This window comes from Cygnus atratus, chromosome 2 (genome assembly GCF_013377495.2).
Source record: "Cygnus atratus isolate AKBS03 ecotype Queensland, Australia chromosome 2, CAtr_DNAZoo_HiC_assembly, whole genome shotgun sequence".
Classification (NCBI taxonomy): domain Eukaryota; kingdom Metazoa; phylum Chordata; class Aves; order Anseriformes; family Anatidae; genus Cygnus; species Cygnus atratus.
The window spans coordinates 6,750,172-6,777,781 of NC_066363.1; the positions used below are offsets into that span (position 1 = coordinate 6,750,172).

A 27,610-nucleotide genomic window follows, 5' to 3' on the forward strand; every position below is an offset into this window, starting at 1 on the left:
GGACTAAACCGGACTTGAATTTCTAGAGGAAAAATTTGACTTTCAAGAAATTCAGAGCTTAATCATGCCCCATAATACACACGGGAAACATACCATGATGAAGCCTACATCTTTATTCAAACCTGAATATGCTACTCTTATATGGATAAGTATTTTATTTTCATATTCTTGAGAAAAGATGACTGCTCTGCACTGAAACAGTCATGAGGATTCCAAAAACTGATCCTAAATTAACACCTTTCCTTACACTGGGATATATCAGTCTGACAAAAGGACAGCTCTAATTCTTAGAGAAAGGCTCTTTGATTCAAAAGATACAACAGCAGGTTTTGAATTCACATTTCCTAAGTTAAAAATGGAAGTAATTCATGTTACAAATGGTTAATAAACCATTCCCACAAAACTCTTAGGTGGAGACAAACCAAAACCTAAAGTCACCTCTAATTACTAAGCTACGGGGAATTCATTTGCAGTACCCAGCTTATCCAAGATGCCTATACCTCAGAAGAGCCAGTGATGGATGGCTGTTGGAAAAAGCTATTAATGCTGATAAACATGATATTCTTTCGCTGTATAAGGGAGCATCTGAGAATTAATGAGATTGATCTAGAATTTCAGTACATGCATAATGATATTCACTGAATCTTATGCATTTAATCATCTCACCTGGGTTGTCTCCTGTAAAGGCTACTACTTTACAGTCTGGGCTAAACCCATATCGCTGAATATAATACGGAGAAATGGACCCCTAAGGAAAGAAATACGGAGTGAAAAAAAAAGCTTAAAAAATGGAAAATGATCTGCAGTGTATGATACAATTGGTTGTAACATAGAGCTGAAAAGCCCTAGAGCAGCTGCAATAGCCATTTCTGTATATTTAAGGCAGGAATATTTCATAGATTTTGAACCTTTTTTTTTTTTTTTTTGTCAGAGAACCTCATAGAAATATCCTGAGATTAGATTTTGAAATACATTAAGTAAATAGTAGCATTTTAGCTCTGGGTCACTCTGGAATTATTCACATCAAGTAATATAAACATATCCATCTATTTTGCACAGATACATGAATATTAATACATAAAAATTAGAAACTCAATGCAAACAAAAGAGGAAACAACATTAATATACATCACAACATTAAATGTGAAATATGACATCTATTATTTTAGGGGTCAAGAACCGTATTCTTTTAAGCCACAGAGAAAACACAGGAGAAGAAAACTATCCTTACAAAATACATAGACTTTTGATTCGTTCCTCTCCATTACACATGATCAGCACAGGAATCATAAGTTGGCTACTTTACTAGCACTGAATTGAGAGGGATCAGGTGACAGATATCTACCCTGTTTTACATGTATACCACCTAAAGCAGTAGCTCTTTCTGTGCTGGACGGTAAGACTAAATTCATTTACTCTAAGAGATGTGGGCCTTGATTTCATTGTTCTGCTACATGAACCGAGGAGCTCTAAACATCCCAAATGATTCAGGAAGATTAATTTATTAACTCTACAAACAGTATAAAACAAGGTCCCTGTTAAGCAACGCAAATGTTGGGTTCTGTTTCTGCAGTAATAAATACTGTGCATAGTTTTGCAGTCACCAGGTACTTGTGGGCATATGGGAAGTCGGAGAGAAGAACCTCAGTGATTCTTATCACTGCAGCATCTGCCAAAACCTTTATTTTCATAGCCCAGGGTGTGCAAGAACCCCAAGTGATCCATGGTGAAAGCTATGGCAGATACAAGGTATCAGTTTTCAAAAATGTCCATTTCTGCTCTGGCATATGCATCTGGAATATCAACTAGCATAACTCTCAGGGTAATTGTACACGCATGCGCACACACACACACATACACAAATACACTCTAAGAAAGTACCATCAGCAGAACTCTCAGCACAAAGCCCTATTTCTTCCAGTAAGTTTGTGGTTTTTTTTTTAAACTCTTCAAGACGGGCACATACCAGGACTGAATGGGATGGCACAGGGCTTCCCAGTTTCTCTTCCAACCCTGGTGCACAAGCATCAAGGCAGGACGCTGACCATACCTTTTCCCAAATCTGTAGCAGATTCATACCAGAACCTACAAGACACAGACCAAACCAAGAATCATAGATCGTTAAACACAAAACTAGTGTAAAGAAAGCAAACAATATCGCATCAGAAAATTCCACCTTGTTACAGGCAACAGAAAGTTTACAGAAGTATATTTTACATTCAAATAAAACAGTTTCAGCTCTTCTAAGCATAAAGGATACTGGTTATTCAACCTCTAGATAGCTTTCACCTGTAAAGTTATCAGAAGAGTCTTCCCTGATGCACAATGCACCAGACAAACCAGTTATGCCCACATGAAAAGCAAAATAAAGAACACATACTTCCCCATCAACTCCCCCTCAACCCTTCCACCTTATACAGAGACTTCACTACAGCTATAGAGGTGACGCAGCAGTGTCACTTGAAGGTGTGCTGTGCTCATCTGAGACTAATTACTGGTTGCAGAAATTCAGATTTGGCCACCTAGGTCCACACCAGAACTATCACTGGATCTGAGGAAGAGCTGGGCATTTTCTGTTTCATTTCTTTTTTGTCACAGTCTCATTTGCGTTGTCCTGGTTTAGAAAGTGAACTCAAGTTGGTTAGTGGCCAAATCTATGTAACTTCCTGAGCATTCCACATCCCTTGCTTGCATTTCTAAGATGCATTTAATTGCACATTTCATTAGCCTCGAAAAATCCGTACGCACTTCTGGTTAGTGCTGTTCAGGGACATATTAGTCTTACTCTGGATTAACAACATTTTCATTTCAAAGACTGTTTACCCCGTGACTTATTTATCTCAGAAACACAGCCACGTTCTCAGCCGAGCACGGTGGAAAACTTCAAATTCACTTCAATTCAATACATCTTTAAACTCAGCGTAACACAAAGGTGAGGCTGACCAACATGTAGAGTTTGTGGAATACAGCTACGCTTGCAATGCTGGGACACAGAGGAAGAGAAGGGTCATAATCACATCTCAGCCAGCACATTACAAGGCTCTAGCAGAACTCTTATTCTCAACAAGAGCATAAGCCTGCCATATTCCCTGTACATACCCTACTGTTGGTTACACACGCACAAATAAGCTTACGCTATCAATTCCCAGCAGCCTTTTTCACTTAATAATGAGTTTAATAATGTTTATTAACAAAATACCTATCTGTACAGTTGAATCCTGAGCACCAACAGCATGGTCTGGACCCAGTGCTTTGCACGGTGCTGTAAATAGAAAGTGTCGCACGCTCCAGCTAAGACACCAGAATAAACCAAGCCAAACAGCAGGAAATTTGGACTATACTTAGTAACACAGAAAATAGAATTACATTTATTAAATTCAATCAATCCCATTTCATGCAAATTAAACACTTAAATTATGCACTGGTAAATTTGGCCTGCGATGCGACAGCAGGAATTTGACAGAGCACAAAGTGTGCTTGCTCCCACAGGCAAAGGGTGCGTTTCCCTTTTCTGCTGCCGAAGTCACTACCAGCAACAGGAGAAGGAAAGATGGCAAGATTTAGTCCAGCTTCTCTCAATTCACTCTTACATCTAGCCACCCTCCTGCCTCGGTAAACTGTGTCCAGAATTGTTATCTGCACTTCCAAGACATGGAGCCTCTTCCCAAGCCTCTCAGGCTTAACGAGGCTTTCTATGAGAAAATATGCAAAGCTAGAAAGTTTCCTAGAAAAGAGCCTAATGTAAAAGGCCAAGAACACCTTAGCCAAATTAAATTAATCAGTGAGCAAGAGAGTCTTTAAATAAAGAGGAATTTCATTAGAAAAGGGTTAGCTGTTGTTTTTTCTTCTTTTTTTTTTTTGGTGGTTTTCCTTGTTTGTTTTCTTTTAAATCCTTCATCCCCACATCCTGCAAGCCTAGAGAAGCATTTAACCAGTGTCCTCCAATGTAATTCTGGAAGAATAAGCACAGCCTCCCATCTTTCCTCCCTAAACCAGGCAAAACACTAACCTTTGTAACTGAAAAGGTCTAAGCTTATATAGAAACTGAAACAACACTTCAGTTTTATTGACTAGTAGATATAGTTGCAAAGAGACTTTAATATGCCCTGAGAAAAGAAAGATGAACTAATTTATCCCACCCTCAAAAACTCATTTAAAAGATGTGAAACAACTATTTTACAAGAACTACTCGTCTGTTGCCCTGGATTCATCCTATCCTGCTGCAGGCACATGAATGAGAATCTCTAGTCAGCAGAAAACCAAGACCAGAGAGCTGAAAGCTCCCTGGAACTGCTTCTCTTTCTCCTTCAGTCACACAGGGAGCGATGCACAGTGAGTTCCTAACTCACACATGTCCGGTCATGCATGATCTATGCCGCTTCTAGAAGGTAGTAAAAAAAAAAATGGCTTAAGCACACCATTGTGAGTTTAACATAAAAATAAACAATAACCTTAGAACTAAGATCACAGGAAAAAAACAAAGGCAGTCTTTAGACTCGTCACTCCAACTAGGTACCCCATCAGCAATGAAGGTCAATAGCCAAGCCCATGGTCTAGTAAGGATTGAGGAAAGGATTAACACGTGGATGAGTAGGATTCAGTATTTCACTGCAAGCATCGCTGACTTCAAGTGACCAAGGAGCACAACTGGGACTTGCTAATATTTACTGCTTGTACAAAAATATAATTATTTCAAGACCGGAAAAAAAAAAACATTACAAAGACCAAAAGACACTGACTAACTGGCTTTATCAATCAGCAAGCTAAAGATCAATATTTGCACCCATTTAGAAACGGGTAAGTGCATCTATATTACAGAATTCTGGATTGCCTTTTCAGTGAGCAGTGCAGCTCTGCTGACACCAAACAAGCTACAGGAGGAGTAAATTCAGCCCAACAGGCTTCCTTCTGAAAAGGCTTCAGTTCAAAACAGCCTTAGTTGAGACAACAACAGAAACAAATATGCTAAGCTATGATTTGCCTAAGGCTCTTGGAAAATCATTTCAAAAGATAAAGCTTCTCTAGGTCAGGAGCTGAATAGCTGTTCTTTAAGGTGTCTTCTAAAAGAAACAATGCCTCGAGTGCTCAAGTTATTTAGGTCCCAGATGCATCTTACTTTTACCACCTGCACAATATAAATGAAAATCATTCTTCGTTCCACCAGAATGTAATTTGATTTTTTTTAAATCAATCACACAAGATGCTCAGCCATTCATAAGCAGTGGTTTGAACCTTGCAAGATTGGACCTTTAAGAAGAAAAATTCCTGAAACTGAGTAGCACATTTCCTACAATAACCCGCAAATTTAAAGAGAGAAGTTATTGTGCAGAGCTAAACAATTTGACAGGGTCTTTTAAAGACGATATGACCTGAAGTTAAACCTACAGAAATGAAGAATAGGTCTATTATCTGAGTATTATTTTGAGATGCATTTCAAACTACAATATACAGGTGCAACGTAAAAGATCAAGTGAATTGCAAGAAATCATACATGACAAGAAAACAGGTTTTTAAGATGGATCCAAAAAACTATTGCATGCATTATAATTACATTTTATTACTGGAATTAGAATTCGCTCTCATTATGCTAACAGAAGAAAAGAACGTACAAGACAAAATATAGCTTACAACGCTGAAAAATCTGTTGTCTTGTAAAAAGAACTGTAACATGCTGCTTAGTTCCCTTATCTTTTTTCACACAAAAATTTAATAATCTTACATGCTCTGAACAGCAGATAACATTGATTCAAGTTATGTAAATAGCCAAAGGTGTAACAGAACAGGCTCGCCTTAGAGCTGTTTGAAAAATGCAACACATTTTCTATGAAAGTTTTCCAACGAAGCAAACTTTTGTTTTGTTTAGAGTTTAAAACGTTTTGGTTTCCAACCAAACTGAAATGATCATGTTCCAAAATAGAAGAAGCACAGATTTCCCTCACTCGCTTCCAACTAGAAAAAGTCAGAGATACCATTACCAAAAAAAAAAAAAAAAAAGGATTTATTATTTGCTTGTATTTTAAACAAAATTTGAATCAAAATAAACACTCACTGAAAAAAATATCAACAACCAACATATTTCTTTGTCAGAAAAAAGGATCTTGGAGCTCTCACCATCTCTATTTGAAATACAGTACATAGAGCTAGTCCTGTAGGTTGGTGAGTGGCCGAAATGCTCAGCACTTGGGCCTACTGAGGAGCAAAGTGCAACTCTCAACAGGTATTGTGGGCAATAATTCACAAAAAAAAATAAAATTTAGCTGTGAAAATACATGGCTAACAGAACAAGACCAGAAGACAGATGTAATAATCTCACAATTGCTGCAAAATAAGCGTGGATTGCCTTGTAATTTTTAAGGTCTCAAATATAAATGGGAAATCTAGTATTGAATAAGTTGTCCATTACCTAAAATTGAGGTGTCTTGCCTTTTCCTACGAGCTTTGATGGAACAACGAAGGAGAAAAAATAAGTTCGTCTTCGCACATGGGTGTCAACTATGGCTCTATAATGCAAAATTTCCTTAGAGAGCCTTGTTATCTAACCTTTCAGCTCTGAAATATATCTCCTCTTATTTTCAGAGAAGGAATCAAAAATGCTATTTAGAAATAACAGCACAGCTCCCAGGAGGAAGGTATCCCTCATAAAGGCTGTTTAAATTTGCCATTTAAAAGCTGGATAGCTGAGATAACACACAACAGAAAAGAGAGACACGTGTCTGGTCACTTTTTGGTCTTTGTTATGATGAATGAAAAGATAAAGGTTAGATTTTATTCTTTTTAACTGAGCTTGCTTGTTTGTTTGTGGTTTTTTTGGTTTTGTTTTTGTTTTTCTTGCTTGGCTTTGCTTATCCTTTCAAAATGAACCAGCGGAAATTTCTGTTACAGATCCTTACTCCAATTAGGTGTGGGGGCGTGTGCAATAATCACAGTATACATCTCGTTTGCATCCTGTACAACTCAGAGCTAAACCAGCAAAAACAAAGAATATCAGAACTATGAAGTCTACCTGAAAATCCACAATTTTTTCGTGCTTTTAAATAGATATGTCAACATTCCTTTCACATCAGAAAGTAATGAAAAAGATACGCTTTCATTTAAGAACTTTTTCTCTGGATCCATTTTATAGAAATTGGAATCATGGCACGCTGGGGATAAATAAGCAGAGCTGACAACACTATCAAGAGTAGCAACAAACCGAAAGGAATAACTTAGCTGAAAATCTAATATACTTGTAATTAAAGTTTAAAGATTGAAAATAAACGGCAGAGAGCCTGTCCCCCCTTTTATGTAAGGTGGGGAGGGATAGAGAGGAAAATTTCCTTCTTGACTTGTCACTACCAGAAAAGCCCACACACTTACCATCACTGTAATCGATGGGTGCATAAGCTCCTAAGAAAAGGGAAGCTGCGAAACTACTAACCAAAGAGATTCTCTGAAAGGAAAAAAAAAAAGGAGTGAGAGTGATTCCCATCAGTACTCACTTCAAAGAAAATAAATAAGTAATTGGAAGCAGCAAATGTTAATAGATGCTTAATGTTAGACACAGAATGCACACGGAAATACACCTAGAAGGATTATTCAGTTTTATATTCCTGCCTAAGTAACGCAGCAGATATCAATCTAAAAGTAACCCCATGATAAAAGCTGTTAATAGCTCTGCTTTCTGAAACATGCAAAATACACCTAGTATATTAGCACATTCTATGTTATCATGAATTAATTCACAACTGTGGTGTATCACAGGACCTCATTTAAGGAAAAATACTCACCGAGAAAAAAACTGTGTGTGGATGACCGGGGAAATGCCCAGAAGACATGAATTGGTCAACCCTGGGTACAGGTCTGCGAGCTTTTTTAGTCACTCTGGCAAGGTTCTGATAGCACCTTTACGTGAGCTCTTACCTTCCTCCCATCTGTGACCTCCTCCCAGCTGAGACCCCAGCCCTCCCAGGAGTTAATCCTAGGAGCTGGTAATAACCAGCTCTGCACTAAACCACTGCCTGCAGCTCTGCCTCAGGATATGTTCCAACCATGCATGAAATCCAGCTGCAGGGCTCCTAGTACTGGCCCCGAAATGCCCTGGCCGTGTAACACAAAGCACTGATCCAACACGAACTAACCTCCATTTCAAGCCTGCTAGAGAAACTACCGAGTTAAGCAGCCAAGCTTTCTGCAGGATCAAGTATTGTATGTCCCCCAGAAGCTGGCACAAAAGCTGTCAAATTCCTCATTGTGTGCTCTAATTCAAAAGAAATATGATTGTCACCCAGTAACTAATGAGAATCAAATCTCTACTGGTGGAGTGAGCCTGCAGTGACAGGTTTTTGTATTAGCAATTATGAAACCACTGCTTCACACAGCATTCAGAGACGGACTACAGCCAGAGCTCTAAGAAGTGGTTACAATGGCCGAGAAACTTAATGATGCACTTGCTCTTCATGCGTCTCTCCCCAAGAATATGTCACATTGTGCTTAGATAACGAAGGCCTACCTTCTCTGGTGCCCCAATGGGCACTAGCTGCCTGAAATGGAAGGAAAAGGATGAAGTTAAACTGTGAATCAGCCAGTTCAGCAAGCTGACCTAGAGGAGGAAAAACATCCACCTTCCACGTGCCACTCAGACTGCCAGGCTGCTAAGTGCTGCTTGAAGGTCCCCAAAAGCAACTCTGGCACTGAAATATTTGGGCTAGAACACAACTTCTTGCATATCCTTATTGCCAAAAGGTGCCATCAGTGCCAACCAGTCCTCAAAGTCTTAGCTTACTTAGTCTGACCAGTTCTCAGTTCCCAGGGACTTGCTCCCCACCCTGCCCCTGCTATTCATGCATCTTTCTCTAAAGTTACTCTTAAACTTGTGATCAGACTGTATTAGTGTTCTCTTTCGTCCCATCCCTTACTAGCATAAAGGTTACACAATGAAAAGAGAGAAAAAGAAATTTTAAAAATGAAGCATTCTCTCCAGAAAACTTTGCAACTCACTTCCCCATGAAATTAAATGTTTCATGTAGAGGTGAGATTCTAAGAAACAGAAAAATTATGATCAATACTAACAAGAACTGCAGTAATATAAAAACACAAGCCACCTGACTTCACAGGTCGGGATGTTTAGTGTTTTCTAATCACAGGGCAGGAGCCTTTCCTCATGTATATCATACCTGCATGGAGGTTTCACCTTGCTTCAAACCATTTTTGTCGCAGCTAGATGCAGACTTAAATTGAAACAACAGAATTGCACATTGATTTCTAAACATTAAAAATCAGAAGGAAACTACACAATGCAATTCATTTGTACTAACAGAATCAAAGTAGCTCCTCAAGGGAAAATCTATGAAAAAAAAAATCTAGAATTGATTGCAGTTTTTTTCCTATGCACATCTGCAGGGATGCCAGTTTTGTATGGCAGAACAACCACATTTCTGTATGCAGACAGACAATTCTGAGTGCTAAAATTTCAATTGTGTGCTTAGTTACCCACTTGTATTTGAACTGCTGAACATACAATTTACTGCCACCCAAACGAAAGCCTGTTTTAAAAAACTTCTTCCACAAATGCAAGATCCAATGGAACCTGCTGTGTTAAATATAACATTCAAAATGGAACTGATGCCCGATTTTTATCTGCCTAATGACTACGAATATAACTCAAAAAAAGTATTTTTTTTTATTTTAATTTTAAAAGCAAACACAAGAATAAAGATATTTTTAGCCAAAAAAAATAATAATCTGACATCTGCACAAAATTCTTTTTAAAAGATTTTCAACTGTGATTTCCAATAAGTATATTGAAGTTGAGCCAACCTCAGTTTGCTTGTAGACCTCAGGATTCTGGCTGTAAATCTTTGCTATCTGGTTTCCTGTAAAACGCTGAGAAAGAAATGCAAATGCTTAGAAACACAAACCCTAAATGGAGTCAATAATCATTAACTCTGTGTAATGAGTTCAGTACATTGCACTTTGGATATTTAATTTGCCTGATGCATGATGAAAGTCAGTGCACAGCAGGCAATCTGCACTAAACAGGCTATAACACATAGTCTCATTATGAGAATTTTGCTCACCTTTTGAAAAAAAAAAGCTTGTGAAAAAGCATTACTATCCACAATTTACATTTCAGAAATGACAGTTCAATGGAATGAATCATTCTTATTACATGCCCAGGAACCAACACTATTCAAATGCTGCCTTTGAATTCTTTAAAAGATTTAGGCTACCCAACCTATGCAGCTCTCTGCGAGGAAGGTGAATGGAAGCAGGCAGCAAGTTTCATACTCAAAGAAGCAACTCCAGCACAAGCTAATGGCAGTTGTAAGAATAATTATTTTTCATTCATATATTGTATCAAACAACAAAAATCTTCTAACACTGAACTTCTGAAACCTTAACCTTTGGTAAGTTAAAAATAAACTGTTAGTGGTATGCAAAGTCTGATTTCAAACACTGGCCTTATGGCCAGTGCATGATGATTCAAAAACAGAATCAGCAATTTAGGAGATTAGAGCCTTATTCTATTAAACCAACAGTAAGAGCAGCCAGGTGCCAAGAGGACTTTCTTCTCACTGCTCCTCACCTCATAGGCTCGAGATCCAGTGATAGCCGCTAGGCGCTGTGCTCCTCCCACAGCCTTCTCCAGATTGCTGCACTGTGAAGCTGTGCTCGAATCCATCCAGATGGGGCTGTTACTGACAGCAAAACAAGCCTGGAACAAACAATATTCTTTATTAAGAACATCTGAGCTCTTAGAAGTCCCTGCTGGAACAATAATAGTCCAGCAGACCTAGCTGTCAGCTCACAGTTCAGTGCTCTGAGGTGCCTTCTGTTCCCCTCTCGATAATTACAGGAAAACAGATATTGGACAGCACGTTGGTCAGCAGTGGAAAGCCTAACCCAACCTTCACACTCGAGGGAAGCAGCAGGCTCCACCTGCCAGTAATTCACACATGCCCTGCAGCAGGATGTGCTGTGGCAATGTATCAGTACACTCCTTTAGTAGCCAAAGCCCCAGGTCATTTTATACAAGTTTAGACCCATTTTTTAGAACTTCTCTTCAAATATTTAAGACTATCCAGAGCTGTTCTAAAAGATTTCTCTTCAGTGACTGGCATAACCAATGCAAGTGAGGCTTGCCATAAGCAATGCATGTGAGGCTTCGTACATCACCAGAGAGTATTTTAATTCCATTCCCAAGAGTTCTGCATAGATGAGATTATTTCCAAAAGTAATCATTTAATAGATTGTTTATATGAATGCCTCCTTTTCAATATACAACTGTTGTTTCTGATCTTAGAATCACAGAACATCCTGAGTTGGGAGGGACCCACAAGGACCATCAAGTCCAACTCCTGGCTCCACACAGAACAACCCAAAAACCAGACCCTGTGTCCGAGAGCGTTGTCCAAAAGCTTCTTGAACTCCTGCAGCTCAGTGCCGTGCCCACTGCCCTGGGCAGCCTGTCCCAGTGCCCGACCACCTCTGGGTGCAGAACCTTTCCCTAACCCCCAGCCTGACCCTCCCCTGTCCCAGCTCCATGCCGTTCCCTCGGGTCCTGTCTCTGTCCCCAGAGAGCAGAGCTCAGCGCCTGCCCCTCCGCTCCCCTCGTGAGGGAGCTGCAGGCCGCCATGAGGCCTCCCCTCGGCCTGCTCTGCTCGGGGCTGAACAAACCAAGGGACCTCAGCCGCTCCTCACAAGTCTAGCACTCCAGACCCTTCAACATCTTTGTAACCCTCCTTTGGACATTCTCTGACAGCTTTACGTCATTCTTATATTGTGGCACACAAAACTGCACACAGTACTCGAGGTGAGGCCACACAGTGCAGAGTAGAGCGGGACAATCCCTTCCCTCCAGCAGCTAGCCATGCCGTGCCTGATGCACCCCAGGGTATGGCTGGATACAGATCTTGAAGTAAGGAAGGTCAGGGACTTTGAATGGAAAGCTGTTTTCTCCCTACTTCTCTTTTCAAACAGAACTCTGTCAAGTCTATATTCAAAACATACCAAACAAACAAAAATAGTGTTGAGGTTCAACAATTTACTTGCTATGAGGTTCTGTCCTCACAGCATTACACTTCCATTGTTTCAGAGGGAAATGTAAATTGATTTTTTTTTTAATATTTTCTAAAGAAATCTCAGGCATTACAAGGAAACTCAGGTGCAATAATATTCTTCATTGCAATTTTTTTGTTAATACAAATTAAAAAAAAAAAAAAACAATGCTTACAGGTTGTTTACAAAAATATTACATTTCCTAAAAGAACAAACAGGTTGTTACTCTGACATAAAAAGATTATGGAATGCCCACTGACACCTGTAAGCTTTTAAAACAGTACACACTGTCGCTCAGGAGAACAGGAAATGTCAAAAGCCCTGGAGCTGAAGGAGTAACCTGTATATTTCTCTTCATGCTGCAGGGACATGCAACTCAGCTAAACATGAGGAAAGGTTGGCAATGAAAAAAGCAATGCCTAAGTATCAGAAAAACTGTAGCTCTCCCTTCAGAGCCTTTTTATGCACATTACCGTTAGTAACTGATGTAAAGGCAGTTCAGGCGATGCATTCTTTAAAATCTGGATGCTTCCTTTCTTCCAATACACACTCCCGTGTTGCTGTAGGAATGTACAGAAACCGAAGTTGGAGATGGCCTGTCAGGCTACAAAGTTCATACCCTGATCTGAATTTCAAGCTCTAAGGGACAGAGAACTCTCTCCAAACTAGGAGAAAAAAAATGCACTTTTTCAAATCAAGTGTCCCATTAGAAGACACTTCAAGATTGAGCAAAGCATATACTGAAACAGAAAACACAGGAGTCAATACAATAATGACCTTGAATTATACCAACTACACCAATGAAACTAGATGTACACAAAGAAAACCAAGCCCATAGTTCTTGACCCACAGCTTCATCCAGATTGCTTCAACATCTCTCTTCTGGTTCTTCTGACAATTGAAACCTGTTTGCCCCTTCTGTTGGGGCAAAAACTGGCACATCAGTGCACCTCTGCTGTCTGATCTGCAGCACAGAAACAAGGTTCTTAACAGAGAAAAGGGAGAGAGACGATGTGTAGTTGGCAGGTGACAGCTAAGTGAAATCTGTTCTACCTGAAAGAATCTGAATATAGCACCAAGTTGATACCCCAACTTGTTGAATTAAGAGGAAAACAAAGGGAATGCTGGTAGTCTGGAAAAAAAAACCTTCCTGCCTTCACTTGAGTGAGTTGGGGTTGCCTGGCAGCCCCTAACTTCTGTTCCACTGAGGAATTCTTAACAGAGCCTTGATACAAACTATGACTTTCAGACATGTTGCTCAGACTTTCAACTGAAAGCAATGAAACATGGAGATTAAAGCAAAAATTTTGATTAATTAGCCCCAGATATATCAAGATGATTAACTAAACCTCATGCATCACAATCAGCTATCATTTCGGTGCTGTCCTTACCCTGAATATAATTTTTAAGTCTGTAAATGGAATAAAGGACTTCCTTATCTCACCACAGTACTAGGAGACTGGAGAACCGACCTAGTATCAGAATGGGTTTTATAAACCTCAAAAAATGTACTTAAAGGATAAGAAATGGCCAAGCAGCATATTTGTCCTCTTTGCATCAAAGACTATCATAATTTGTTTTCTTTTGTTCCTAGGCAGATCTCCATCCTAGCCAACAAAAACAGTGCTCAACAGGATTTTACTATGCCTTCAGCAATGTCAGCTAGTCATTGTTTTTCTACCCTATTTCCACTGCACCTGGATAAAGTGAAATTCAAAATGACCCCAGTCATTTCAGAATCTACACGTATAAAGAATTTAAGCAACAGGAGAACAACTAGTTATGCACTATACTGATCTAAACAATTACTATGTAAACCTCATCCTCCCCTCTTACTACCTGCTATAGATTGCCCTGAATGCTTCAGGTTTTAGGTTACCTTGAGTAACATGTATCTTTTAATGGATGCTTACATAGAAGCTTTGATCTTACTTGATGTCTTTAAGGTCTTCTGCAATACAACCATTCAAAATTTATCAGTATACCTTGTACTATATTGAAGAAATACAGTAAGATGGATTTATTTCTTTAGAAACTAACCTGGCCAGCACCAGACAAAGCTCTCACTTGAGCGAAGTTAAAGCCCGAAGATTTCATCTTTTCTAAAATCATATCCAGAGCCTAGAAGAACAAACAAAATCAAGAATGACTGTAACGAGCTACCAAATTATGCATACTCACAATCCTTGGAATTAAAGAGTAAATTCATGTCATCACTGATAAGAGTTCATTGGCAGATAATGAAAAATTAGCTAATGACTATGGACTTTTCAAGAAGCTGCATAAATTAATTTACTAAGTAAGAGTCCATAAAAGAAAAGTTGAATCACACAAAGGAGGAAAAAAAAAATCTTTAAACAAGCTCAATCACAAAGAATCATTCTTTGAAACCTAAACAAGCGGCAAGATTTAAAGAATTCCAATTCATTAAAAAACATCTATTAAGAGTGCCAGACACAAGACATGATTATCTTTGTCTGTTCTTACTTTTGGAAATCTATGAAATCTTTAATGGTGTGCACCCTGCACCCCATTCTACAAGATGCCAGGAATCCTCAATACTGCTGACCGTCGTGTCTGCTGAAAACTCAGAACCTCTTTAATTCAAGTGAATTTTTGCACCTTAAGCCCCTAGGTTACTTTTGTTCTTGCCACATTTTACTGGATTTTAAAACCAAAAAGTAATCTATCTTTATATAGTCCCATTCGGATCAGCATTTGCCAGACTTTTCTTGACAAATGGACCACTGTAAGGCTTCAGAACTTCCCAAGAAACCATATTCATTTATCATATGCCTATATCATCATATTATTAAATTAATAAATACAGCTGTTCCTGTTTATTACGGTTCAAAAGACCAACTGCGAACAATTTACCAAATCTTTATGGATCATCAGACAGAACTACAGTGGAACACCAACTGGGGATTCCATGACCTTTCAGATGTCTTAACTATTCAAATCATGCTAGTAAAACAGATTGACGTAGCACCATGTGAGAGCAAGGGTTGCAGAATCTGCACAGAGGCAAAGAAGGCCTGCTTTTAAAACAGAAGAGAATGTTATCTGTATTTCAAAATAAACACCAGTCAAAGTGACTGGGAATTACTGAATAAATTGCTCTTTAAACACCTGTCATTTGAGAAATCAATTTGTTAGCAAAGCTTATTCTAAAAAGATAGTGCGAGTAACCTGGATGCTGCAAAAAAAAACAGAATTAAGCTAGGCAAAGCTACAGTGGTCCATTTTGCATATGAAACAGGAAGATGGAGGGGAAAAAAAGAAAAAAAAGGGGCATTTTAAAAATAGGGGAAATCCAGGAAAGGATTTTTCATGCATATAATGCTATAAATAGCAGAGAGTGAAAAAAGAAACAAAGAAACAAAATATTATGCATAACCAAAGTGGAAGTTGTTTACATTAACACCTGCATCCCAAAGACATAGAATAGCACTTTAAAAAGCAGAAAATAAGCAAAAGGACTGCAATGATTTTAATGATGAGTTTCACTGTTGTTTGCAATACATATCCATTTCAATAAGAGCAAGGAAGTTGAACCATACACTACAGATACTTCCAAAAGGCTGACAATAAAGCTTGTTCATACCTTGACCCACATTAGCACAGGAGAAGTGACTGTCAGCCTGTCACTGTGAACATAGGCTCCACCTTGAGTCCTACAGAAAAACGGTATTTTCTCTTGGTAAATTCAGTCACTTTTCCCCACCAAGCAAAGTTCTTTAAGTTTAGTAATAACCAAGGAGAGCTTGCAATGTGTTGTTTTGTTTTTTTTTGTTAGGAGCAAAGATAAGATCAGTGTTTGAAACCTTAAAAACTAAAAGCCAGCTCCTAGGAAATGGCATTAGAGAAGTTTGACTCAATTGCAAAGAAAACAAATTGCAAGGAAGGGCTGTGGTCCTGAAGTAAGGCCTGTGACAGACTCCAGTGCTGACGCTGCTCATTGGCTTCATGCAAGTCACGGTTATCTTTAAGTTTCCTAACTGTCACCATTAGTGGCTTGAATCTAGAAGATTAAATTCAATTTTTGCTGTTAAACCATCAAGTAGATAAATGTATTTTATTGGCACTTGTGACTATGATGGAAGAAATCTGGAAATCTGTAAATTCTAGTCTATAAATTGAGTTTATACATCTTAATGTGCCATTTGGAGCCACAAAATTTGTCTCCAAATGCCTTTCAGAAGTTTCCCTCATGCAATTTATTTCCTGTTATCATAACATTCCATCCTGACATAAAGGTGGTGCTTACTTCTGTGTCCCAAAAAGAAACAGCCACGTCCAAAAGTCTGAAGTTCCAAAAGAAAAAAATGTTGGTTAATTTACACCATGTTGGTTAATAATACTTCACGGTGGGAGGGTCTTTTTATTTTCTATTGGGAGTTCTTGCCATACTTACACACAAAGCAAGGCAAAAGGACATACTTCTATTGGCAAGTATGAAACACAAACACAGCATTAACTTTTTCCATGCCTCCACACTTATCAATAACCAAAGTAGGGAACAGCCCCTCATCCTAATCCCCAAAGTTTTACATTTTATTATCCAAGTAAAATATAAAAAAACCTTACTTAAATTCTGGAAGGTCTTTATCAAAATGAACATTATCCTCATAAATGACTCTCAGATGTTCATCAATTGCAATGACTTTCAGCTAGAAGAAATAAAACAGGATGTTAACAAAAACTGTTGAGAACAATAACTAGAGAGTACTGATAATTCATTTATAATAATTCAATTCTCATAGATGAAATGGGAAGGAAGAAGTGGGGATCACCCCAATCCATGCAACTAACTGTAAGTATGGACACAAATTTACACAAAACAAGTTATTATGTGAGTTTACAGCATTGACGTACACTTATCCAGCAACATGTGTATTTGCTTGCTACATTTTCTCCCTCCTTAATCACGCAAGAACAAGATGCTTTGCTAAAATCACCAAGCAAGTTATATAGTTCCCAGTTTGCATCACAGTAACCAAGTTCTCCAAAGAGTACTGTATCTTAGGTTAAAGATGTCATGCGTTGTTGGTTCTATTTTCTTAAAAGCCTCATCTTACCAAGGAAACTAGCAGACATTCGGGATACCTTGAGGACCTTCCCTCCTGCCCAGAGTGTCTGAACTGCACTCTACCAGCCTGGCAAAGCTCAGAGGGCATTTCACAGCTTCATGCTTGGCTTCTGCAGCCTGTGCAGAGCTACATCCAAATCCCAATTCCATCGAGCCGAGCTTTCTTGCAAGCACTGACTAGAAGAGTACCACAAACTAGCTTTTCTCAAAGTCACCTGGCGCAGAAGAGAAGCATTAACAGCCTCAAAGAAAAGCAAGAACGTCGTTCACATCCTGCACGCATTTTAACAAGGGACAGTGCAAACTGCTGCTAAAGGAACAGACTGAAAAAACCTACAAAGAGCAAGTCAACTCAAAGGAGCTGTATTCAAATAATAAAACCATCCCCATTTGGGGGCGGGCTACTTCAATTTTAGCCATACTAATGTAGGGCCTCATTTATGCACTAGCACAACTCATTACCAAGCCGGTGCACGGAGCTAGCTTAAAAACGGCTCTGACCCACTGCAGCTTAATTGGCTTTCTGCTTGCGGTGCACCCCGTTCAGAAACACTTGATCAGCCTAACATGGGTAACCTCGATATGTCTTGTCAAGCTCCCAAACTTCAGCACAGCTGTAACTAAGTGATTTATGCCCGAGGAGGGGAGGGAAGAGGCCGCGGTACCTGCTGCGTGCTGAAATCCCAGCCCAGGAAGCAGGGTGCGGCCATGTCGCGGCCGGCGGCGGGGAAGCCCTCACAGGGCCGGCAGCTCGGGGCCCTTCCCCCGGCTTCCCGGAGCCCTCCCCCGGCTTCTCAGGGCCCTTCCCCCGGAAAGGAGCCGCCGGCCCGGCCCCGCTGTGGTGCCGTGGGTGGGGAAGGGCCTGCGGGCGGGCGGGTTAAAGGAGCTGGGCGAGGAGGAGCAGCCCCCTCGTCCCTCTCCAGCGCGAAGGGGTTTGTGAGAGAGTTGCGGCTGGGGAAGAGGCTCTCCGGAGCTGATCCCATGGCAGCTCGCTCGGCTTTGCTCAGCTCCACGGCTCAGCTGAACGCCGGTGTTCAGCCGGCTGAACTGCCGGTGTCTGGAGGAGAAAAAGCCGAAGCAGTCGCACAGCGATCGGCCTAATCTGAGGCACAACGAACAGGGCAAATCTACCCCACAGCCCGAAGCAATCCACTGAATTTTAACATATCATGTGTACGGGTCTTGGTGTAGTATCGCACCCTGGGTTTGTGTAAAAACACACAAAATTCTGCTTGGTTTTAGGATTTTGCATTTTCTCCTATAGCAACGTGACAGAGGCGTTGCCTAATCAAAGGAGGGCTTATCTAAGAAATACTCCCATTCTGCAGTCCAGGCTGTATCTCAGCAGAGCCTTAACGAGGTTTTGCATGCCCAGGATCCTAAACTGTTTTAAGAGTACAAATATTTAACATGAAATGCCCTTCAAACTATAGAACATTACTACATTTTGTCGTATACTGAACATTTTGAACATTCTGTAAATATTCCCAATGATTTCTCAAAGGCCCAACTCCTTAAGCTTATGCTTCAAGGTTTCTAGTTATTATTGCAAAGAAAAACCTTTAAAAAAATAATACGATTTAAATCTATAATGCAGCCACCATTCTAATATACTGACTTTTAAACAAATCCTACTCCATCACGTCACCTTTGAATACTCTGTGTTGACAGTGCCTGTATTAGAACTCCCAAAGACATGGAATCATAAAATCTTTAAATAAGAGTTTAATTTAAAGTTGTCTGGGAAACATTTATAGTGTGGGGATCCCTTCAAATGCATACAGTGGTGTTGTCCAACACTTCAGAGTTTAATCCTGCAAATATATCTAAACAGTTTGCAATCAGGAAATGTTCGAATGAAGAAAGCACTAACAGTCCACTTGAAAACAAAGGCATGTAGAATTGTCACCCAGTTTGTAGTTTGACTTCCTTAAATCAGATGGCTTCAGGTGTCTGGTATTGGTGGTTTTTCCCTGCCCCGAAGGAGTTCATGCTGGATGGACCTGTCCCGGACAAAGGTCTCATTTAAGCAAGAAGAGACTGTGAAGAAAATACAGTTTTTAAAATGTTACCAAGAACTGTTTCCTTAGTATAACTCCTACCAGAAGAGAAAGGATCAAGTAACACACCCAGGCTTTTCCATTAATGCAGAATGTGACGGGTGAGCCAGGGAGGAGAAGCTTGCTTTGCCCTTTAACTTACTGCATATTTCCGATAAATAAGTAACAGATATGGAATTTGAAGGCTTGAAGTGCTGCAGTTTTCAAAGTACAACTACTCGCAAAAAGTAAGAGAAATTGAAGTCGGTCCTGAAGAAAGCCATAAAAACAATAAGTGACTTCAGAAAGAGACAGCTGTGCAACTTTTGAAAAGATAATAGAAGGAGATGGTAGTTATGCAAAAGGAAACAATAGTTTATAAATACGTAAAGCAATCCTGTGGGGATGTAAGAATCCATTATATTATTCGGCAATGAGATCATTCAATGGACAGATTGCTGCACGAAATACTTCATTTTAAACAGCACGGAAGAGTTATGGGATTGGGATAACAATCCACGTGTTATCAGATCTCCTTAAACTGGAACAACAGTGCAAGTTTGGTAGAATCCACTCAAGGACAGAATGGGAAAGTTAATGTAACTTTTACTCCTTAGGTTTTTCTAAAGAAAATAGGGAAGTTTAGAGAATCGTTGTCTCATCCTGTCACTCTGTTGCACATCCTTCCATCAAGTCAAATTCTCTCAAATGTAGTACTTTGTGTGCAGAAAATTTGCATTGCTGTTGTTCTTTCTGCATTAAAGCTCATGCTGACAGTTACTACCATAACCTCTAAAATTGTTTTTTGAAAGCAAACAAAGCTTAACTGTACAGTTACCAGTGAAGTTGCATTCACGTACCATTGATGTTTTAGCACTGACAAATCTAAAATTTCCAGAGGGGATGGACAGAATGCCATTTATAATTGAAATGTCACGATCACAGATTAACAGCTTGAGGCAAAGCACAGATTAATCACACAGGACACATAGAGCAGGGTAAAGGGAAAAGCGAGTTTCTTCCCCTTTTCCTATCAACCGGTTTCTGCAGTTACGCACAGACCTGACAGAGAAGCAATACCTTTACGCTCCGCTAGGCCATTGGATCTTTTAGTAAGCTATAACTGTTAAGCTAATTGATGTGTTTGTTTTTTTCTTCCTGACTGTCAAGTTAACTTCAACCCCACGCTCATTTCAATTCATTGCAAAACAAATTATTTTAACTGTATTGCATAATCCTACATATAAGGAGTTTTCACTTTTTATTCTCACTTTGTTTCAAACTCTGCCTCTGATCCCGGTTTTACCCTGATATAAAAACTTAGATTTAACTGCACCCTTCAGCTTTGCACAGGTGTGCAGGTAACAAAGAAATCATACAAATTAGAGCAGTGAACTCTTTCAAAAACAGTGCCAGTCTAATTACCATGCTTTGATATCATCACATCATCTTAGATGTGCCAACAAACTAGGGAACAGCTAGACCAGACCTTTGTTTGATATAAGTTAGGATTACCATACTGACTGTAGTCCAGCTATCCTGATTTATGCAGGCCATATAAAATACTTGTACCTTCCTACAAAGGTACGAGAAGTCCATGAACAGCTACAAAGAGACCGATCCTTCTGCTTCCAGCAGATCTGGGGCTTCTACCTAGCTATTTTATGTAGTAGGGCAGCCAAATATTCTCAAGTCCCAAACTGATAGTCCACATTTGTACATCAACAGAGGCTGGCACAGCAGAAACAAGAAGACAGCTAAGAATCATTGCACAGCCATCAGTTATGCACATGCAATACGAAGGCAGCCCACGTTAGACCTGGCACTGTTAGGCTTGCTGGCACGGTTATCCTTTTCCCAGTAAGAATTCTCCTGGGTCTTTAATTAGCCTCAGAAACATTAAACATACTAAGCTGGGTCAGATAAATTCCTGTGTATTTGCCAAGTAATCTGACAGTCACATGCAATGCTGCTAATTAAGTGGGAGATGTTTACAACGTTAAGCTCCACATAACACAACAATAAAACAACACCTAAACAAAAACCTCAGCATGAGCACTAGACCTACCTACTTGAAAGATATCTGAACAATAATAATTCTCTAAAGGTCATCCCTTTTCTGCTTAGCACCACTGGTACTCTGTTATCACACAATCTCCAGCAATGTTCAACCAAGTACTGATAACACAGCATACCACAGTACCATAAATTAAATACAAAGTTGCTGTTCTTTCTAATGAGATGGCTCTGTAGCATTTAAAATGTTTTCCTTTCTGTAAATATGCACTTTTTTTCTGGAAGTTACTTTTGCACTTGATTTTGTGGTAACCATTTTATTTGATCATACCTCCAAATGCTGTGGAGAGTCTCATTATTCACTCTAAGAATAAATACTTGATGTTTAAAAGCAATGTATCTAGACAGCTGTTACCTACTTTAATTTTACTGATTGTCCTGTGAATGGGTGAAAATCTGTAAAACAAAGATCTAGCAAAAACCTTATGTACGAGTTCCACTAGAGGAAGCCCAAACCAGTTACTGAGACACAGTTGTTACATTGAGACTGAAAACATACCTTATTTAGGTGTAATCATTCCACAATCTTAACAGATAATTTAGTTCCTTATGTGCATATTGACATGCACCTGGTGCCGCGTTCAGCTCTGGGCCCCCAGCACCAGAAGGACAGGGACCTGTTGGGGTGAGTCCAGAGGAGGCCACGAGGATGCTCAGAGGCTGGAGCACCTCTGCTGTGGAGCCAGGCTGAGGGAGTTGGGGTTGTTCAGCCCGGAGAGGAGAAGGCTCCGGGGAGACCTCACAGCGGCCTGCCAGGGCCTAAAAGGGGCTGCAGGAGAGCTGGGGAGGGACTCCTGGTCAGGGGGTGTAGATTCCCTGGGAGTGTTTAAGGAAAGGTTGGACATGGTACTTAAGGACATGGTTTAGTGGGTAATATTGGTAGTAGGGGGATTATTGGACCAGATTATCTTGGAGGTCTTTTCCAACCTTAATTATCCTATGATTCTATGATAGGATAGTGGTAACAGCTTTAAATTAAAAAAAAAATGTAGGTTTAGATTAGAAATTAGGAGGAAATTCTTTACTGGGAGGGTGGTGAGGCCCTGGCCCAGGCTGCCCAGAGGCGCTGTGGCTGCCCCATCCCTGGCAGTGCCCAAGGCCAGGCTGGATGGGGCTGGGGGCAGCCTGGGCTGGTGGGAGGGGGCCCTGCCCATGGCAGGGGGTGGGATTAGATGGGCTTTAAGGACCCTTCCAACCCAAACCATTCTGTGATTCTATGCCATTCAAGCTCTTAGGCATTGGACTGCATTAACTAATTAAGGCGCTTTAATGAAGAGGAGCCTCTCGTGAAGAATTGGCACAGGATTTCATATAACAGCACATGAATGTACAGGAACAAAAGATATAAGCAAAGAATTCAGATGATGGCTCAACTGCACAGTCCCAGTTATATTGTCAGTTTCATGTGTTTTGGTCAATTTGCAGCTCGTATTTAATCAAGTACATAAAATCCTCCAATTTCACTTCTACTGAAATCAACAGAAGGTGTTGACTTCGGGAGGTACTGAATCAGGCACTGTGAAATTGTTTCTGGTTTTACATACTCCAGTTTTACAGATGTAATTTCATTGACTTCAGTTAGGTTACTAGTGATTATGAAGCACAGTACAAACTCCTCATGAGATCTCTGCATGGAAGTGAAGTGAAGAACGTTTCTGAATAGCAACTTATTTTTAGGACACTTTCCTCCCCTGTCTGTACAATTTCAAGTCCATATTCATTCTCACAATAGCAGTGGCACTTAACCATCCTCTTCAGAGAACTACCTTAACTAGAGTCATTTGCAAGGCTTATTAAAACTTACACACCTGCAGATTTCCTTGAAGATGAATTCTTAAGTTGTTTGTGTCCTAAAGCTCAAAAGCAAGATGTTGTCATCCAGATAAAACTTTTCATTAACAAGAGATTAGCCAGTTCTTTTATGCTGCATTTGATTCTTATCAAACTCCACTTACAGATAAGTACATTTTATTGATTGAAAACAATCAAAGATCAATTCATTCCTACTCAAACAATGCCTTAAGTGGAAAATAATAAGGGCCAAGCCTCACACTATTCAGCATTACCCTGCAAGGATCAAAAAGCATTTTACAATCAAAAATAAATCAAAATCACATAGTTTACAGGTGGAAAAAATTGAGGCAGAAAATTTACATAGCTTATCCAATTCTTTTTAGGCCCTACTTGAAATTAGAACTTCTCCCTGAGTTCCTCTATGGTTATGTCTGTTGCAAGAACAAATAAACACAGGTTGCTGTCACCTCACAGAGCTGTAGCCATCATAACTCTGTGGATAGGAATCACTGTTGAGAAGTAGCTGATACAGAAAAGACATTTACATAGCAGTACCTCAAATGTGAACGCTGCTCATCAGTAACTCGAATTTAAGACATCTGCAGAATCAAGGAAACTTCAATTTCCAAAATCCTCTCAAGGTCTATTTATGATGTCAAAACAGACTGAACATAACCATCTTGTTCGTACTAATTTAAGAAAACCTAGAACTACGAAGGAAGGTAAACAGTGAAGGAAGATGTCAGGGTTCATTTGTTTAGAAAGTCTAAATCATAAATAACTTCAGTTTCTTCTTTGACTTGCCTCTGCACACTGTCACTTCTAAACGGGCATCTCAGAAGTGCTCAGTGGGCAAGGACAACAAAACTACAAAATGAACACCAAAACCTGTCCCTAAGTTTTGGATGCTGATTGTTCATACAGAGGGAGAAAGTCTAGTCCTAATGATGCAGGCAGCCAACAGAGTAAGTAGCCCTCTAACAGATCAAAGTTCAGCATTTTAATTTACTTTCCATAGCAGTTAACAATCTAAAGGAAAGTTGTTTAATCCTCAGCCCCAACAGAGTCAAGATGGAAGAAGAGGGGTTTTTAAATGCTGCTTATGCCAGACACAAAAACAGACAAACAAACAAACAAACAACAAAAAAAAAACAGCACATACAGGACATCTGCTGCATTTAACTCCTCACAACCAGCACAACTGAATTTGACTTAGGTGAACCCGGTGATTTCAGCGTGGCTGCATTTACCACCCACAAAAAGAAAACAAAGAACAAAACCCGCTGTGGTTCTGCAAAGGGTACTGCATAGCACCGAGTACAGATGAAAGCATACACCTAAATACACACACATTACGTAATTATATTTACCTAAAGTCCCCAAGAGATAACAGGGGAAAATAGAATCCTATCAAGGAAAGGTGAGGAAGGACTACCTAAGAACCGGGCTCACCAAACCTTCAGAGGGACTTGAGGACAGCTGGGCTGCTCTCCCTTTGATACGCTTGAACCCTTCATGTCTAAAAGCACATAAAGGGTCAGCAGATCAGATGAAACGTCTCAAAATCATTCTGAAAACTTGCATCATGGGCACCTTCATCCCATTAGCATGGACATACAGAGAACACCAAAAAAAGGTCTTGCATCATCAGAGAGTCCTGTGCTCAAACTACTTAACCAATCCCAGACTGTAGCATGCTTTAAAGTTATGCTTTCAAATAAGAGAAATACACGTCCTTATAAAAAAAAATCATTAAAAAGTAAATAATTACTGTTGATTCTGATAATATTGTCTGGAGCACAAATAATAGCAGTCACCTTGTTTCTACCTTTTTTTTGTTCCTAAATTTTCTAACAATAGTCAGTTTCTAACACTTACATACCATGTTTGAGTAAAAAAAAAAAAAAGTATATAGAAAGTTACGGAAAGGGGATTATCATAGTAACTTTTTCCATCTCACTGCCAGTTAAAATCTAGCTATTTGTATTCTAGCTTTACAACCTGCACAAACAGTGTAGGACATATGCCTGTAATTCTCCACATGAACAATGTGAATAATCATACATACCTCCAGTCCCAGGTGTGCAGGAAAATCCAGTGTTGCAGGAAGTGCATTCAGTCACAGTTAACTGTTAGGAGCATTTTTTAATTATCTTTAAATCAACAATTATTCCTATAAGATCCCCCAAACATTTTTTAATAAAAAATTAATTTACCACTCACAAATTAATTAGCCTGAGATAAAATTAGTTGCATCTTTTTAAATGAGATTTTGCAACCAAGGTCAAGGGCAGTAGCATCTACTTCAAGTTCTAAAAGCCATTGCTTTTGGATTATGAAGTACTCTCAAATTTATTTTGCCTCAAGGAAATGAAAAATTGCTTCCATTGTGTGGTGGAAGAACAGACTTAAGAGAAAATATAGCACTTCAGACTTCAGTGGATAATCAAATTAAAATCACTCAGATGACGTTTTTGAGAGGAGTTTGTTCAATTAGAGACAGACAAGTTTGTGCAGAAACCTAATCATGGCAGTAAGTTTTCGAAACCTGTAGTACTGTTAGGAAATACATCTACCAGTGATAAGAAATGGCTCGACTGCTTCTATTCCTCAGCAACCTTCAAGCCAAATCTGGACCTCTAACATTTTAGGACTAAGGCAAGCCTGCAGCCATACCACTCCAATAGTGCCATCTGCTGCGTATTTTTAAAGCGTACAGGGGTCTGCAGATGCAAGTGTTTAAAGACTGAATGACTGATTTAAACCAGTGTCATGATTTCAATTTTGTGTGTGTATGTGACAAGATTTTTTTTTCTTTTCATTAGCAGCACTTAAACAGGCTAGGGGTACGAAGGAATTTGTTCCATTATGGCGTAAGAAGCCATGGGTAATCAGTTTGCAAGTTTATGTCAGTGGTGTAACAAGGATTAGTTACATCAACTCACCATACATCAAAAACACATCCCTATTTACTTTGTGAGCCTCTGCAAATTAGCCCTGCACCTCATTTTATGAATCATATCCTGGCTGCAACTTATTCACAAAACACACGCACGTATGTATGCACATACACACCTTGAGAGCAAGCAAAGTACGGACTCACAAATACAGATGTACACACGAGCACACCTCCTGAGACCGAATCAAGATGCCATGTTCACAAGCTTCCCCTGAAAAGAAACAACTGCAACGTGTAAGGGATTGGCTCCGTAACACAAAACTTGTCCTATTCCTGGTTCCACTGATCTAACTATGCCACTTGGACTCATTCGCTTAATTTCACTGGGCTTCTGTTTTCTATTCCCTATTTATATTTTTGCTGTTTACCCATGCAACCTGGGAAGAGACCGCCCTGTATAATGCATTTGTGTAGCCAAGAGCGATGGCTCTTCCACAAGCCTGAGGTGCTGGTATAGTACAAATGATTAAAAATCATAATACTTTCTGATCAGATACAAACTCACACTTTACATGCTCTTCTAATGAGAAGTTAAATGTCTGTCTTTTAAGACAGAGCCTACATGTCACATCAAAGGATGCTACCGCAGTAATTCTGTCTGCAACACACACTCGGTTTGTACAAGTCACTTTCTTAGGAGGGCAGTGAGTCAAACACTGTGCCTGGAATTTTAAAAAGCTTGGGTAACTTTTATGACCATTAATAATGTTTGTATCGAGTACCAGCTCAAACTGTAACGGGGTTAATTAAATCTCCTGCCCCAATGTAAGGAACCAACTGCCTGAAGGTCCAAAGGGGGACTCCATGTGCCACCAAGTCAGAAGACTGAAAAAACAAGGCGACAGAGGTACTTTGTCAGGGTGTTTGTCACTGCTGAAGGCAGGATATCCACGCAGATATACCAGAGCCATGAAACATCAGAACATCTCTTAACACAACACATGATTTTTCAAGGGTCAAGAGAGAGAAGCTAACCTGAGGAGTATCCACAGTGTTTGACAAAGTATTGTGCTTACTTTTGTTTCCCTGGCAAGGTGTTGTGGTTTTAACCCGGCCGGCAGCTAAACACCACACAGCCGTTCGCTCACCCTCCCCCCTCCCTCTCCGGGATGGGGGAGAGAAACGAGAAAAACTGAGGCCTGTGGGTTGAGATAGAGACAGTTTATTAGGACAGAAAATATAATAATAATAATAATAATAATAATAATATGTGCAAAACAAGTGATGCACAATGCAATTGCTCACACCCGTTGACCGATGCCCAGCCTATCCCCGAGCAGCCGGCCCCCCACCCCGGCTAGCCACCCCTATATATTGTTCAGCATGACGTCAGATGGCATGGAATACCCCTTTGGCCAGTTTGGGTCAGCTGTCCTGGGTCTGTCCCCTCCCAGCTCCTGCTGCACCCCCAGCCTGCTCGCTGGCAGGACAGAGCGAGAAGCTGAAAAGTCCTTGGCTTGGTGTAAGCACTGCTCTGCAACAATTAAAACATCAGCATGTTATCAGCGCTCTTCTCATCCTAATCCAAAACATAGCACCCTACCAGCTACTAGGAGGAAAATTAACTCTATCCTAGCTAAAACCAGGACACAAGGGTAGAACAAGACTGCAGCT

General features: G+C 39.9%; 1 protein-coding gene across 5 annotated transcripts in view; it reads right to left on the reverse strand.

The window, feature by feature from the left end:
• XYLB (xylulokinase) overlaps positions 1-17,918 on the reverse strand; it is an 82,216-nt gene extending 64,298 nt beyond the window's left edge. The window contains exons 1-11 of one of the 5 annotated variants that reach the window (XM_035554437.2): positions 17,794-17,918; positions 16,627-16,709; positions 15,644-15,713; positions 14,077-14,157; positions 12,510-12,596; positions 10,565-10,693; positions 9,796-9,861; positions 9,153-9,206; positions 7,357-7,429; positions 1,967-2,085; positions 667-748 (exon numbers count right to left, since the gene is read on the reverse strand). In XM_035554437.2, the coding sequence (XP_035410330.1) occupies positions 667-748; positions 1,967-2,085; positions 7,357-7,429; positions 9,153-9,206; positions 9,796-9,861; positions 10,565-10,693; positions 12,510-12,596; positions 14,077-14,157; positions 15,644-15,713; positions 16,627-16,709; positions 17,794-17,838 (889 nt within the window). In that variant the 5' untranslated portion in view covers positions 17,839-17,918. Of the gene's footprint in view, positions 1-666; positions 749-1,966; positions 2,086-7,356; positions 7,430-9,152; positions 9,207-9,795; positions 9,862-10,564; positions 10,694-12,509; positions 12,597-14,076; positions 14,158-15,643; positions 15,714-16,306; positions 16,344-16,626; positions 16,710-17,117; positions 17,258-17,793 lie in introns of those variants that run through there. The other 4 variants (XM_035554435.2, XM_035554439.1, XM_035554438.2 and 1 more) reach the window with 4 other exon arrangements.
• Positions 17,919-27,610: the final 9,692 nt, after the last annotated feature.